Below are 15,579 nucleotides of genomic sequence, written 5' to 3'. Positions count from 1 at the left end.
AATAGAACAAATAGAAAAGCAGGTACAGCTGAAGACAGGATGGAAAGGGATGTCTCCCCGAGGAAGCTTGCTATTGACCCTTACAGGACTTCCAGAGACCCAGAAAAAAAGAGGGCATCTAGAATGGTTTCCTCTGAAATCATGGGACTAATGAAAAGCAAACCATTGGTATTCTTTGCAACTAGAGCAAGAACAAAGTATTCACAGTAAACAGTTTTTTTCACTGAAATGTAGTCTCTTTCTTGGGCACAAATTTTCACACAACACATTATTTCTACACAGTTACTGCTGCTATAAATTATTTGACAAAAGTTTTTAGGTGGAAATATTTTGGTAGATCATTTACTCATGAAACTACTCATGGGAATATTGCTTGAGGATCAGATATGTTAAAAGAATTAAAGGCATTGACTGAAACCCCATGTACAGTTTTATTCCCTGAAATAATAAAAATTACTTTTAGAGTCTGGTGTCCAATTTTAAACATTTGTCATTTCAAATTCAACATTATTTACTTTCCCATTAAAATCTCCAGAATCTATTAAAAGAAACTATTTGTCCTATGAATAGTCAGCTTGACAATGCTGATTAACCATGAACCTGCAGCTTTAATTTTCTATAGGGTGACTGACAGCAAGAAGAATGTATTTATTTTACAAATAGGCTATGGGAGAGGCCATGACAAATATTAAATTCTACAACTTTGCCAATTTCATGGATCTACAGTCTCGCTATCTGGTACAAATGATGTTGAAAAAGAGCTGCACAAAAAAATTAGAGATTTTCAATAGGGATCACAGGATAAATCCTACTTCTGACTCCTCAGATGTGTCAAATGAGTAATTGAAAAATTGTTGCTTTCTGTGTGATTGTTCCAGCTTATGCCCAGTCATCATCTCAAAAATTTACCACTCAAGATAAATATATTAGCAAATAATGGCTAAAATATTATCACTACATCAAACAACCTCTGTATTAAGCACTCTTATAAAAGTATAATTTACTAAGGGCTTTGAATTGCTTCAAGTTACAAAAGAAGGGGAATGCAAGAGAAGAGTTCCCTGGCTGTATTCCCCAGAGCAGTCCAGGTATCCAGCTCTGGGGACTGCTCAGCCACAGAAGAACCATTTGGGAAACTGTAGTGGTGGTTCCTGAGCTGATGTATGTTTTGTTAAATGAACTTAACAAATGGGCTCTTATGTAATGTCTGCTGACCTAAAAGAGTTACATCTGCTCTTCTAATTGGCGTAATGGTTTGATTCTTTGATCAAATGGTTCAAAACGGTTGTTTCTTTCATAATCCTTCAACTTTGGATTTAAAAGAGTTTCCATGTATCAAAACAGCTTAAAAAGGTGACTTTAAAATGCTCAAATCCCCAATGACAAGTGAAAAAAAGTGAAAATATTTTTACCACATACTTTGAATTTAAGACTATCTAATTTATTAAATAGAAATACTTGAAGATGAGGCCTTAGTTATGCTGACCTTCATCTTTCAGGATATAGGAACAAAACAGCCCATACCTTTCTGTGCTTTAGGACCTTCTTGACAACGTAAGGTTAGTGGAAACCTAAAGTTAGTGGATGTATTTCAGTGGGGGTTTTGGGGTGTTTTTTTTTTAAAAGGCACATGAGCATTGCAACAGAGCACCCTCTCATTTGAGAATATTCTGATGAGTAGCTTATCCCTCTGTACTCCTGCTGAAATCTGCCCCAAAGTAGAGAAAATACTTTTCCTGAGAAATGCTACCAATAATTTTTTGGGGAATTTTTTTAATGAGAAAAAATTTTCATCTGTTTCAGAGAAGAGAACCTGTCTGAGGTGCTCGAAGTCCACTGACCCTACAAGCCTTAATAAAAATTCTGAGCTGCAGGACTGAAAACCACCACAAAAATAAAAAAGGCCAACACTTGTCATAGAAAGACTTTGATTTTACCGTAACAGCAGAAGTCTATGAAACAGGTAAGTGCAAGAAACAGACAGCAACTAGTAAAAAGTTTGCCAGAAAAATAACTCCATTTTTTGGAGGAAAGAATGTAGCATCATAAAAGAGAGTAAAATAAGACAAAAAGCAAGGACACAGAAGAAAAAGATATTTTAATATTTTCAAGTAAGAAACTTTTTTAATTTTATCTTTCATATTTAGATTAGCAAAATGAAGTGTTTACATGATGTACACTGATAAACGAGTTTGCTGAGATTTTTTCTAGCCTTTAAAATAACTGAGATTTTAAAATGTTAAAAAAATATTGATGTCTTCTCTGTGAATGTCATTCATCTATGCAGGGACTTTACATCTCAGTGTATAATGTAACTCCTAATTCCTTAATAATAGTGAATTTATCATTTCATGAGACCTTACTGCACTAATATCCTTAATTATTGATCTAAATATTTTCTGTCATTTTCTGCCCAATGGACAAATCTGTTGAACTAGTTATAAAGGGTTTTTTCATACACTTACAGTCACCCTAAACAAAAAGGCCTGACAGGAGACACTGATGTTGAAAACAAGTTTCATAATTAGCTGAAAGCTTATACTTGATTTTTCTCCCACAGGAGCGCAAGGGCTTCTTATTAAAACATAATAAAGGTAAGGATGAGTTCTTTGTTTGGTACAGTGGAATATGATGACAAATTAAAGAGTTGTTCAAACAGATCAGATTTAGGAAGGCCAACAGCCAAATCAAACAGTGAGGGCTGTTAACATGGATGGGAACAGCACAGTATCATTCCTCTGGGGATAATGGATTCAGATTATAATTCTTGCACTCAGTTCTATATCCGGGAAGAGTTCCTATGCCAACAAACTCACTGTAGCTATAACTTTCCTTATTGTCCTGCTACAACACCTTTAAGGTACTTCTGTTAGTACAAACAAAGCAGTCCACTGCTTACAGGAAAAAGATTAAAGGATAAAAGGGAAAGGACAAACTTATTACAATTTTGTATATACAATACTACAGCCACCTTAGCTGCTTCAGTTTCAGGAGTCTGGTGAGAATTTCATGTTATTCATAAAAATCAGCCTTGCAACAGTTCTGCAAACTAGCATTAAATCAATGGAATGTATTAGCAGCTCTGAAATCCATGATCTGTTTACTTTACAGGCAGAAAATTTAAAGCACACACCTTGATGGCAGGGGGTGGACTTGAAGACCTTTAAACTGCCCTTCCAACCCAAATCAATCTGTGATTCTGTGATTGTGTTTAAAAAAAAAAAAAAAAAAAGGGTTTATAGAACAGGTAGCACAGTTTGGGTGCTACTGCCTTGGCTAGCTGTGTCTCCAAGATGTTAGGCAAAGAATTTAAATTTTGCAGTTGTATATATACTTTTCCATCTTTCATCTGTCTTCTCTATTCGGATAACAGACTAAAAGAGTCAGGGGTCTCTTACATACCTTCTCAACACATAGTAGCTTAAGGTAGAATCACATTACTTAGACACTACTATTTAAAATGTAGGAGGAGAGGGGAATATAAGGGAAGAGGATTATACAGAGAGAGAGACATGGAAATCCCTGCTTCAGAAGTAAAAAAGAATACTTCAAACAAAAGCAGCCTAATCATGCTATCGTGTCTGCATATATATTGCAGCTTAACCACATCAGGATGTGGTACAAGTGTAGTGTAATTGTGTATATACAAATAAAAGCAAATGTGATTATCACTCAGGCTGCCACTATGAAGATGTCCATTACATGTGTTTTATTTCTTTTCCTCACATAAAATCCATTCCTGCATAATAGTAGCTAATTTAGTGCCTAACTTAATGGTAATACAGTTACAGGGATATTTTCTGTTCATTGGTTTGCATTTACTTGTTGAATTTCCTCTTTTATTTTATTATGCACTGTTTTCTGCCATAAGATTTCCTGAATTTTTTGTTTCAGCTATTCAGACTGAATTTTTGTCATCAGAATACTCTACCTCAATCCTCACATCACATTTTCAAAATTATTTCTGCTGCTGAGTGCAGGTCTCAGCATGGAACCCTGTGGGATTTCACTGGGATTTCACCCGTCTAAAAAAAAAAAAAAAAGAAAAAAGAAGGCCACTTATTCTTGTGTTTTAACCTCTGACTTGTAATTAGTTCAGCAGAGGGAAAGAAGGATGATGAAGAGAGGGCAGCATATCTCTTACAAGGAAAGGATGATTAATCTGGGCCTTTTCAGCCTCCAGAAGAGATGACTAAGAAGGGATGTCATCAAAGTTTATAAATGTCTAAGGGAGGGTGTCAAGGGGATGGAACCAGGCTCTTCTCAGCCAAGGAACAGGACAAGAGGCAATGGGCAGAGAGAGATGCACAGCAAGTTCTGCTTAATATAAGGAAGAACATTTTTACTGTGGAGGTAACTGAGCACTGGAACAGATTGCCCAGAGAGGGTGTGGACATAATGAAGAACTGTCTGACCGCAATTCTGTTCCATGTGCTCTAGGATGACCCTGCCTGAGCAGAGAGGTTGGACCAGATGACCCACTGTGGTCCTTTGCAACCTGACCCATTCTGTGATTTTGTGAATTTGTGTCTCAAAGAATATTCATTCTCGTCCTATATGAGAGTAATTTCAAAAAAATATTTCTTGAAGTCTTTCTCCAAAAAGTCTTTGAGCCAAAATACATACATATTAACTTGATTTTTCTTATCCATATATTAACGTCACAGAATAACTCAGAATACCCCTCAGACATTAATTTCTTCTATTTAAAAAAGGGTGGTTCACACTTCCCCCATTGCAATTTCTCTTTATTAAAATTTCCATTACGGTCCTTCATATATAGATCAGACATATTGCTCTGTTCCTTTAGCCATTAATTCCTTTTAAAATAGCCATTAATTCCTTTAAAAATATTTGGTTATCCTGTCATCTTCCATTCCTCTGATTCCAGGATTGCATATCACATAGTTCATCAGCTGTGTGTTTCAGTTCCCTCAAAACTCTGGAGTATCTGCCATAAAATCCCATCCTTTGTTTCTTTTTCTTTTTTTTTCCCCCTTAAAAATTCTCTAAACATTTCCCACCCAAAAATCAGCCCACAGATACATCTTCTGTTCCAGATATAATTCTGCAGTGCCTAATATGTACTAAATAATCATTCAATATAGGTTCCATATACAAAATAAAGCAAAATTGTGAACGAATTAGACTATACTTTCTCACATTAGCTGAGTTTGGAAAAAAGCTTGAAATGCTGAAAAAAAAGTCTGAGAAGTCTGAAAAGCAGATCTGTGTAGGCAATTTTCACCATTTGTGTCATGTTCACCTAAAGAATGGCCCATTGGCAGTGTGCCACTTGCCTTAATTATCTGGCTGCAAACTTTATTCTTGAATGCCAAACGCTCTCCATTGTTTGTTTCCAGACAGGTTCTTTCTTACACAGTAGAGTGACAGGTGATTTTTGATTATAAAAGCCAAACATTCCAGTATCATACTAAAGTTTGAAAAAGGAGCACGGATTTGTCTTACAAACCTCTCTGAATGAATGCCACAAGAATTAAGAAATTATAACCTACCTTTCCACATCATCATACAGGCAAAGTAAACCCTATTGTAACCCCATACAGGTAATGTAACCCCTATTTTTTGCATCCTAAAGGAAGAAGGCTTGTACAAATGTTCATATATCTCTAAGAGTAAGAGCTCTTTGATCATATATGATACATGCCAGGAATTTGCTGTGAGGTATTATTCTTTTCCAAATATCTTTTTTTTTTTTTTCTTTTTAAACACACACAAAAAATCTGGAACCAATGTATTTTATTTCACAGCTGTGACTACTCTACTAAAACATACTTGAAGTAAACTATTTGCAGTAGTCTTTGTTGAGAAACTATGCTTTATTCTTAATCTTAGACAGTCAGGAAAATTAGTATTCTTTTAAACATATTACTGTAACTGAGAACACAGACAATCTTAAAATAGCAACAATTATAATAAACAATAGTGGTTTTAGTGATAGACTATATTTTTAAATGTCAGTAATGGTATTTTTAAACAAAAAGCTAGCAATGTACTCTAAATGTGTGCTATGAGGAACATAAGCATGTAGCTGCCAGACAATCTCAATGAATGATTTCACTGCTGAATTATGAAATCATTGTGTTTGATATTATTATACACATACAATCCAGATCTGATGCAGATCATGTTCAAGAAGAATTCCAAGCAGCCTGAGCTCATCACTAACCCTAGGCCAAGCAGGGTTTATAGATAATTATTAAATAAATCTATGGATTATACCTAGTTCAAAGAGTTTCTATAGTGTTATTCTTTGATCATTGTGACAAAAGCATGGTTAAGGTAGTACAGAAAACATTGATTTTTCTTTTTCTCTAAACCATAGAGATATGAAGAGAACACACCCACATACCATTTTCAAACAGATGAGCACAAAATGTCATGTGCAGGTTCTTCTTTCACATCTGGTCTACAACTGTTTTCTTAGCTTGTTTCTATAGACCAACTCCTGATGTTCAAAATCCTAGTTTTCTCGAGGATGCAAGAAAACATGTGACCAATCCTCTTACCTTTAGCAGGTAAGTTTGGCAGTCACTGACATAATCATACTCCAGCCCATCGAAGGTGTAGTAGTGCCGGTCTCCATAGATGGTGCACACAGCAGGGCAGGGGTAACTGGTGCAGTTGAAGACGCCTCTCCGACAAACACTGCAAGGACAACCAACAATCAGTATCTGTTCATAATGGAAGTCTTCTGCTGTGTACTTTCAAGAAAATACTTCCTTGTGCTCTTTATTTCAAATCATACATGCCATTCAGGAATGGAATAAAATTCTCAGACCTTGAAACAGAGATATACTGTGCTTTGATCCTGAAGACACTAGTGATGCCATGGCAAAAAAGTGCTGAACATTTTGTTATTAGCCCATCTGCACAATAAAAATGCACTAAAAATAAATGCAAAATCTCAAACTTTGGAGGGTTTATGCAACTATTTCCATCACTGCTTCCAGTGCAGATAAGGCACAATGCCACAACACATTCATTCATAAAACATTAGCAGTCTATTTTTTCTAAATTTTGGTAAAGGTCTGCAAATTTTCAAAGGGAAATACCTCCAGTTGCTACCTGTAAGATTTCAGGATATCAGACAAATATGGAATGAGTTTAAAAAATTAATGCTGATATTTTACAAGATTACTTTTCCTGTCAGCTATATTTAATGGCTTACACAAATTTATATTAAAGTAGTACTGGCATCCTCTATTTTTGCTTGTGTAAGTGTAAATCCTCAGTTGATTTGCCAATGTGGTTTTAACTGATTAAAATTTGCCATGCCAATTTTTTTTTTCATTATTAAATATACATTTAACTGATTATAGATATTTTGGCTACAAGATTAGCATATCTCTCTTTTTCTCCTTAGTTGTCTTTCATTATATTGTATTCTGCAAAATGCCACATCTTCATTTCAGAGACTAACAAATATGTGTGTAATTAAGCATTTGTTCTTGACTGCTTTTTAACTTGGATATCTTCAGCTTCCTTTTCAGATCTGAAAAGGCACTCATCCCAAAGTCTTCCTTTTTATCCAAGTCTATCAGTAAGCCTAATAAAAGATATATCCTCTAACTATCTATAACAAGCATATATATTTTTGGTTTTCAAAGTACGCAGCACATTTTCTGTATCAGTTTCACTTTGGGTCTAGACCCAGAGGATTTGAAAGTATGCAAAATGAACTCACCAGGTGTAACATGGAGTAGCTATCACTTCTCCTGACAGAAATTCTCTGTCTTTCCAGGTGCATGGACAACTGTCAGGAATATAACATTTCCCTCTATGCTCAGCCATCCTTCAAAATAAAAGAATTATAAAGATGAAAGAGTAAATCCAAAAGATCGATGTAAATGAATGTGTAGTGTATTGTTGAAACTCCACCAAGAGAAACCAGTATTCCACCCAGCTAAGGAAAATTGTTTCATCAGCAAAAGCTGTCCAAATGAAATGATCTCCACTGTGCACAGCTGGAGACCTGGCCAAGCCCAGAGCTGCAGCTCTCCCTCTATCTAGGAAGGGGTATGTTGGTGTGGGCTGCAGCTCCCATGCAGGACTGTCAGTAATACAGGTATTCCTCTCTGAAAACTCCGGAGCATCTAGGTACCATGTAAGCTGCTGAGGCTGCAGCCAGGCTGCCCTTCCCTCTCTGCTGCTCTCTTGTCCTGCTGTGCCAGGAAAGTGGCTGGACTGGAGTGCCTGCTCCTCTGCACACACAGCACCTGCCCTGTTCTGAGTGCAAAACAGTGAGCTGGCCTATGGCACCTGCTGCACAGTTTATGAAGAGTAGTGATGGAGATTGCTTGCCTACACAAGAGAAGCTGAAACTACTAACAAGGTTAAGATAAAACAGGCATTTAAACAGGCAAAAAGTGTCAAATCTAATTAGATCAACAAGAGACCCAGATATATGGTCAACCACACACTTGCTATCTCATTTCTACCTATTTAGCAATTTTAACTTTCTTAACAAAAATGCTACTGACAGTCCTGGTGTTGTTCTTCAGGAAAGAAATTCATGGAGTTGTCATGCAACATATGGCTCAAAGTACAATCTAGAGATTGTTTCACTGGAAGTTGAAAGAAATACATAGTTTTGTTTTCTTCACACCATTACTCGTTCATTAAACAGTAATCAGCTGGAAGTAAAAGAGTCAAGTGTTCAGAAAATTTCTCAAGGATAGGAAAACACCAGAACAGATGGTTTGGGAAGGTACTTAGTCTCTGTCAATAGAAGCTAAATGTCTCCCAAGAATAACATCGGTATTGCTGGTGCTGCCTCAAGGCAGGAGAGTAATGTAGCCCCATGAAATCCCTTTCCACACTACTCTGTGCATCTGCAACTTAGTTTAGCCTCATATCTCCAGCTCAGTGTAAAGGTGACTTTCAGTTCATCTTTGGGTATTTTTAAATTTACTGTCATTCTCAGCTCATTTCCTCAGGAATATTTGGGCTGTTACATTATTCAGCTTCTAAAGTATATCAGAGACTTCCAGTGTTTCTAATTCTTTGTCATCTCTTCAACTACTGACTAAAAGAACAACAAACTGTTGTGCAAGGGCTTTAACAACAGAAAATGTAAACCATTTTTACTTTAGGAAGACCATTCTTTTGCATACTAGAGTCCATTATTTCATGGTTTTCCAAAGGAAAGGGTTTCAATACCACACACAAACTGCTCTACTTTACTAGCACCATAAATACCCAGGGTGCTAGAATAAGGTACCAGTCTCCTGAGGGGAGTTCAGGATTCCACCCCAAAAGCTTAGGCCACTCAGTCAAACAATGGGCAGTAGCAGAAATAAGGTGGGAAAGGAGAACCAAAGAGACGAATGGCAACTTAAGAGAATTTTAAAAACTACATTACAGTAAAATGTCACACAACAAGTTTTTAATAACTTGTTCACTTAGATTTAATGGCAGGAGGTATGTTTAACATTTTCCTGCATAAAAAGGAGACCTTTTGAAACTATTTTTTAAGACAATACATCTGGCCCTTTCCTTGTTAAAAGCCATACTCACTTTTTGGAACCATGAGGATGAAAGTCATAATTAAGTGCAATTTAACAACGAGAACATTACTAAATATACTAAGTGTTATACACTTACTTTTTAACCTTAACTGCTTATTCCCTTATGTAATAAAAATAATTCATGTTTTACACTATTATTTGACAGAAAGTTAGGATTTTGCTTGTCTGTATTCCTGTTATATCTCAGAAAATAATCAAAACAAAAAAAGGACAGAGGGAATGAAGGGAAATAGGGCAGAAACCACCCCATACGCCTGCCCTCCCTGCCCCAGGCTGGGCATCAGCAGTGTAAGCCTGAGCAGAAATTTAGGTGAGACAAAGACTTAGGCAGCAATAAGCAGGAGCACAAATGGTTTCCATCAAAATATTCTGTTATGTTTGCTTTTACATTTAAATAAACTACACTGTGCAAGTGATGGAAGTCATCTCCTGTCCAGATAGTCCCAAATACCAGCCAATTGGAATGGTGAACTGGATATCTGATGGCCTTTTAGCTGTTACTGTGTGTCTGCAACAATTTATAGAACAATAGTTTCAAAATTAGAAGCGTGATACCACTGGAATTTAACAAGCAAAAAAAAATGTGCAGAGTTGAACTGTGGAAAATATGCATTTGGCTTGTGCTTCAGGTTGTTCCATCAAAGCTTACCCAGGGGGACAAATGCAGCCGCTTGCACAGGGTGGTGAGGGGACACAGGAGAAGTTCATGGCAAGGTTCGCACAAGAGATCCCACAATTCACACCTGCTGCTGGTAACCCAGGCACAGGAGATCTGCAGTCATAGTAGATTTTTCCTTCAGGGCATATGTGAACTTCAAATGCAAAATGAAGGTTAAATAAGATCAACTGCTCTTTTACACTGAAGATTTTCTGTTTGTTTTTGTTCGCAATTTACTGGGATACAAAGGGAGATTATGTTACAGTCCATATAAGAATGCAATTGGAATAATGGTCTATGACATAATCTATATTACAGATACATAAAATTAATACGGGTTCTAATGTAAAAAACAATAATATTAAGCATATGGATGTATGTGTACTGTATGTACACAGTCTATTCTTAATGACAGAGCCATTACCCCTTAGGCAGAAAAAACCCTTAGAAGTGCAATAATTTTCAAGGTACTTCTAAATCCATTAGAAATGTATTAAAAGTTTACTTTCTAGAAATCAAGATCTCAAAGCTTCCTAAACACGGACAGTAAGCCTAATTATAGGTATTCCCGTGAAAACACATTGACCTAGGTGTCACATGCAATTATTTATTTTGATTTCCTAAGTGACTGAGTAGTAGAATTTGTGCTACAGAAAAAGAGGGAAAAAACCCAAGACTATCTGTGCCCCTAACCTCCTATTTTAAATATTTTGTGATATAAAGTATCTCATCATTTAAATACATATGAGGAGAAAACCAAATTACTATTCAATATCAAATTCTCTCTGTGCAACTTTTGTATGGGGTAAGACTGTAAATTACCTATGTTTTCTGTAGTGGCTTCAATACATTTCACTGTTCCATTCAAACATTGACTAGAAAAGAAAAGGAAACCCATGTTTATTCAAGAGAAAAATGTTTTGTAGCCACCATGTTAAAAAAGATTATACAAGTCAACCTAATTTGAACAACAGAAATTAGGAGGAGAAAGAGGATTAAAATCCAAAAGCTTGAGTTCTACTTGGTAGTTTCTAATTCCTGATCTGTAGAGAGGACCTAAATTCATAGTTTATGTACTATGTAATTTCCTAACTTCCATTGAAATAAAGAAAAGCTAAGCATGTCAGCCCCTGTGAGAGTGGAGGGCCAGGTGATTTAGGATGCAGGAAGTATAACACAAAACCTTAACCACCATAGCTTACAGAATTTTCCAGGTATTTTGTTAAAATAATCAGGTACATAGTCCAATTTATACTAGGCTCTCTTTTAGTAATTGTGCAAAATAAGATCTTGATACAATAAGCTTTCAATCTACATGAGAAAAATTCTCAAACCACTTAAAGATGTGTCCAAACTGTGATACAAGAAAGATCAAACTTGCACTCAAACCTACCAGGAGCCTGTTGGCGTAGAAAGGATTTCTCCAGGCTGGAGTGTTTTGCCTTTGTAATGACAATGACAGCCAGACCTGTTAAAAGAATATTCATGCATTTAGGTAGAAAAGCAAGATGAAATGGGATTCAAGGGCCCTCTATTTATCAAGCTGTTATGACATGCAGGTCTCATCATAACATTAACTTAATTCATTAACTCAACCCTTATACGTACAACATTCTTTGAAAGACAAAAACTTAAAGATGACACTCAGATCGTATTGAAGTCAGTGGCAAAACTCATATCATCTTCAACAAAGGATTTTCCTCAGTCTCTGTACTTTTTATTTGCTGTTTCTGTGCATTATTCTAATAGAAAGGACTTTTTCTTCTCAGTTATAGGAGTAGAATGAAAACATGCAATTCCCATTCAAAGTATTGTTAAAATCATGAGGTTGTTAAAATTATTATCATAGCAAAATCCATTAACTCTGTGATAAGAGCCAGACAGGTTAGAAGTAGCTACAAAATTACCTAGAAACCCTGAAAAATATGTGAATAAGAAGTTAGTTCACACTCTTGAATAGTTTAAAACAGTCGTTATCCCTACAGTATGAACTTCACTGATCTTTCCAAAATATATGTTGCAATGAACAGAAATAATTCTCTAACTACCCATGGTGATAGGCTGTAAAATTTTGGGTATTCAATATACAAAAACTGTTTCCTCTCACTGACCATTTCCTTCCATTTAACTGAAGAAGTTTGCATTGTGACACAGAAAAAAGACACTAGCCACTCTTCCTATACCATCCCCTACTTTATGGATTGTTGCTTTATAGATTCCTTCTTGCTTTTTTTTCAAGTGCTAAAAACAAGGTTTTCACATAAAAATGCTATCCCATGAATTTAAAAAGTTTTACTACCGTTCTCTAAAGCAGTTTGACACATCTGCTCTGAAGTGAAGCAGATGTATGTACACATAGTAACAGATCAGGCCTCACTATTGATTAGTAAGACAGAATATTAAATCTTCACATACTGTTTATTATCTTCTCTAGGCAGTCTAAATCTTGGGGGAAACAGCAGAAAAGCTACTTTAAATCTTGTGGGAAAGAGGAAAGTGTGTCCATACATATATTCTATTTTGTTATTACTTACATTGATACACAAAAGTTGATTGACTCTTCAAAATACTTCCCATCAGGACAATTACATCCTTCTGCACAATCATCAGCACAGATATTTGCCATAGAAAGTGAAGCACAGGAATGTTTACAAAAAGAAGAACACTGATGATAAAGCATACCACTGTGACACATCACAGCTGGAGGAAAGAGAGGGAGAAAGAAGAGAGAACAGAATACTCTTAAAATGTGAAAAATATAAAACAAAGTAGTGTATCATGAAAGTTCAAGAAAATCAAAGCAAAGTAGTCTCTTGTGGCACTGGGCTTAGTTGAAAAGCATGAGAAAAATATGCCATTTTACTAATTTCTAAAATTGGAAATATTTAGATTAAGGTGAGGTTTTTTTAAAATAATTTTTGACTGGAATAATGTGTTTTGTAAACAGTAGCTTTCTGTTCTTTGTATATATCAAATTGGGCATCTATCTAGTAATTCAGGCTTCCAAGAGGTGAATGGTCTATAGCTAAGGCTGAGGCATTGCTATATGGCTTAGAAACAGAAATACAGCAGTTGGACTTCAATAACTGTTGTGGGTCCCTTCTAACTCATGATGCTCTAAGATTCTGTAAAATGCTTTGTTTTAAATCATCACTGTATCACACACCCTGCCCTGCCCAATCGAGGGAGACCCTGCCAGCCCAGCTTGCCTTCCCTTAGGGAATGGCTCCACTCCTGCCGCTCCCTGACTACTATATCCTAATAGGGGCTTCCATAAGACTTAGGGCTTCAAAGAAAGAATTCCATTTCTCTCTGTGACCAAGAAGAAGGGCAGACACTCCCTATGAGGCAGCTCAGGGGCCCCAACTCGGATGTTTACTTCTCCCCTAGTAAATCATTACACCATGGCACAATTCTAGTTTTCAGGAAAAAGAAGCCAACCCCTATATTTTGTGGAGTGATTGAAATTTGTAGAGTTTTACACATTTCTGAAAGATATTCCATTATGGAAATGTTACTCACCACAGTAAGAAACATGAGATCTGAAGTCAATGACGACGCCGTGCTTGCCACAGACATGAGCATAGTGGGCCAAAGCATTGCACAGGCAGCTGCTCCCACATTTGCACGCGTCGAAGCGGCAGAGCTGGTAGTACAGCCCTGGACTGATGTAGGCATGGCACGGAGCAAACACGTCTTGGTTGATGATATCACAGTGAGATGCATACCCAGCTAAGAGAAGGTGACAATGTTTTAGCTAGGTCCATTTTAAAATTACAGTTAGTCAAATGAATAGCACAGAGTATGAAAATCAAACATAGCCAGGTGTGCAATATAAACACTTGCATACAATGTCTGTCTGTAAAATTCTATAGTTTAAAATTGATATTACAAGCAACTTCCTCAACAGCAAACTCCACTTAAGATAAAAATAATTGTACTAAAACAGTTATGCCTTCCTCTTATAGCACAGGAAATTTAAATTCCAAAATAACGTATTTCAAAAGAATAGTTAAAGAGTCCCCCAAAGCTTGGAATATGGTTCTCCTACTTGACATTCATTTTGCTTTAACATCAACAATGGCCACGTACTTCCTGGCATTCGGTCTCAGGAAGTATTACAAAGCAGAGCTTGAGGGCATGCAAATCCCAAACTGGCCACACACCTCCTTGCAGCAGCAAACCCTCCTCCAGCCACTGAAGCAGACTGCCACCACAAGTGGTGGAATAGCTAAGGAACTCTGTGATGTGAATTATATTTAAGCCACTTTTGCTGCTGAAAGAATGCACCTCTCCTTCAACCTCCATGTTCATTTCCACGTACACACCTTGACAGAAGAATTTCACATTTTTTGGACTCTCTCAGTAAAGCAGATTCAAGGACTGAACTTAACTCAGTTGAAAAATAACCTGACAAAATAAGTAACCAAATAATCTTGGGGGGTTTTGTTTGTTTGTTTGTTTTAGTTTGTTTTTTTGTTTGGTTTTTTTTTTTTTTTTTTTTTGTTTTGTTTTGTTTGTTTTTTGTTTTTTGTTTTTATTTGGTTTTGGGTTTTTTTAGTTTAATCAGATCAATATCATCTCAGACCTGGAAAAGATGCCTATGCTTGTAGCATGCTGTGGATCACTTCACTCTCTACTGCTTTTTCACAGTGATTATTAGAGGATCACAGTGAAATTTGGGCTGGAAAGGATCCTCAGAAAGTCATGCAGTCCACCCTCCTGCTCTAAGTAGCCCACATTTATGTCAAACTCCACCTTCCCTGAGCTAGCACAGGACTGAGAGTGAAGCATGAAGGCTCTGAGCTGATCTGGCTGACAGATCTGGCTGTCTTGAGAAGACAGACAAGGAGGGTATAAAAACTCCCAGAATTCCCCACATTGTTAGAGATTTATTGTTATTCTAGCCTTACTTCAACAGGCTTTAAATATGGATAAATCCCACATCCCTAGTGAGATCTGATGTCTGAAATATTAAAAATATTAGACTACATGCTGTCAGAATTGGCAGCTATGGTCTACCCATTGTCTTCATTAATTGAAAGGAGCAGCAATGCAAAAAGGAGACAGTGAAAGTTTAACACAAACCATAGGCATGCCAACCAGCCAAAACTAAATCTTTGCCCAGAAATTTAAACAAATTAAGGCTCTCAGTTTGTCTGCATCAGTTTTGTCAGAGAACATAGATGGAGGATAAAGAAATTTTTAATGCAATAAGCATGAAAAAGCCACAGACAGAACTTTTGATCTCAACACTGTCTCCTGTACTTTCCTTAACAATCATGCATCAATCTGGAAGAACTTACAGGACCATAGATAGCTAAAAATTTGCATGTATAGTAGACAGCAGAATTTAGTGCTTATAGCAGT

The 15,579-nt window shown here is 36.5% G+C and overlaps 1 protein-coding gene across 1 annotated transcript in view; it reads right to left on the bottom strand.

The window, feature by feature from the left end:
• The window catches only part of OTOGL (otogelin like), a 90,125-nt gene that overhangs the window by 49,709 nt on the left and 24,837 nt on the right, over positions 1–15,579 (bottom strand). The window contains exons 20-26 of the mRNA XM_064421589.1: positions 13,732–13,941; positions 12,744–12,909; positions 11,603–11,677; positions 11,032–11,084; positions 10,201–10,363; positions 7,709–7,816; positions 6,531–6,669 (exon numbers count right to left, since the gene is read on the bottom strand). Coding sequence (XP_064277659.1) covers positions 6,531–6,669; positions 7,709–7,816; positions 10,201–10,363; positions 11,032–11,084; positions 11,603–11,677; positions 12,744–12,909; positions 13,732–13,941 — 914 coding nt within the window. The remainder of the gene's footprint in view (positions 1–6,530; positions 6,670–7,708; positions 7,817–10,200; positions 10,364–11,031; positions 11,085–11,602; positions 11,678–12,743; positions 12,910–13,731; positions 13,942–15,579) is intronic.

This window comes from Passer domesticus, chromosome 5, assembly GCF_036417665.1.
Source record: "Passer domesticus isolate bPasDom1 chromosome 5, bPasDom1.hap1, whole genome shotgun sequence".
NCBI lineage: Eukaryota > Metazoa > Chordata > Aves > Passeriformes > Passeridae > Passer > Passer domesticus.
This window is presented reverse-complemented; position numbering and strand designations above follow the sequence as displayed.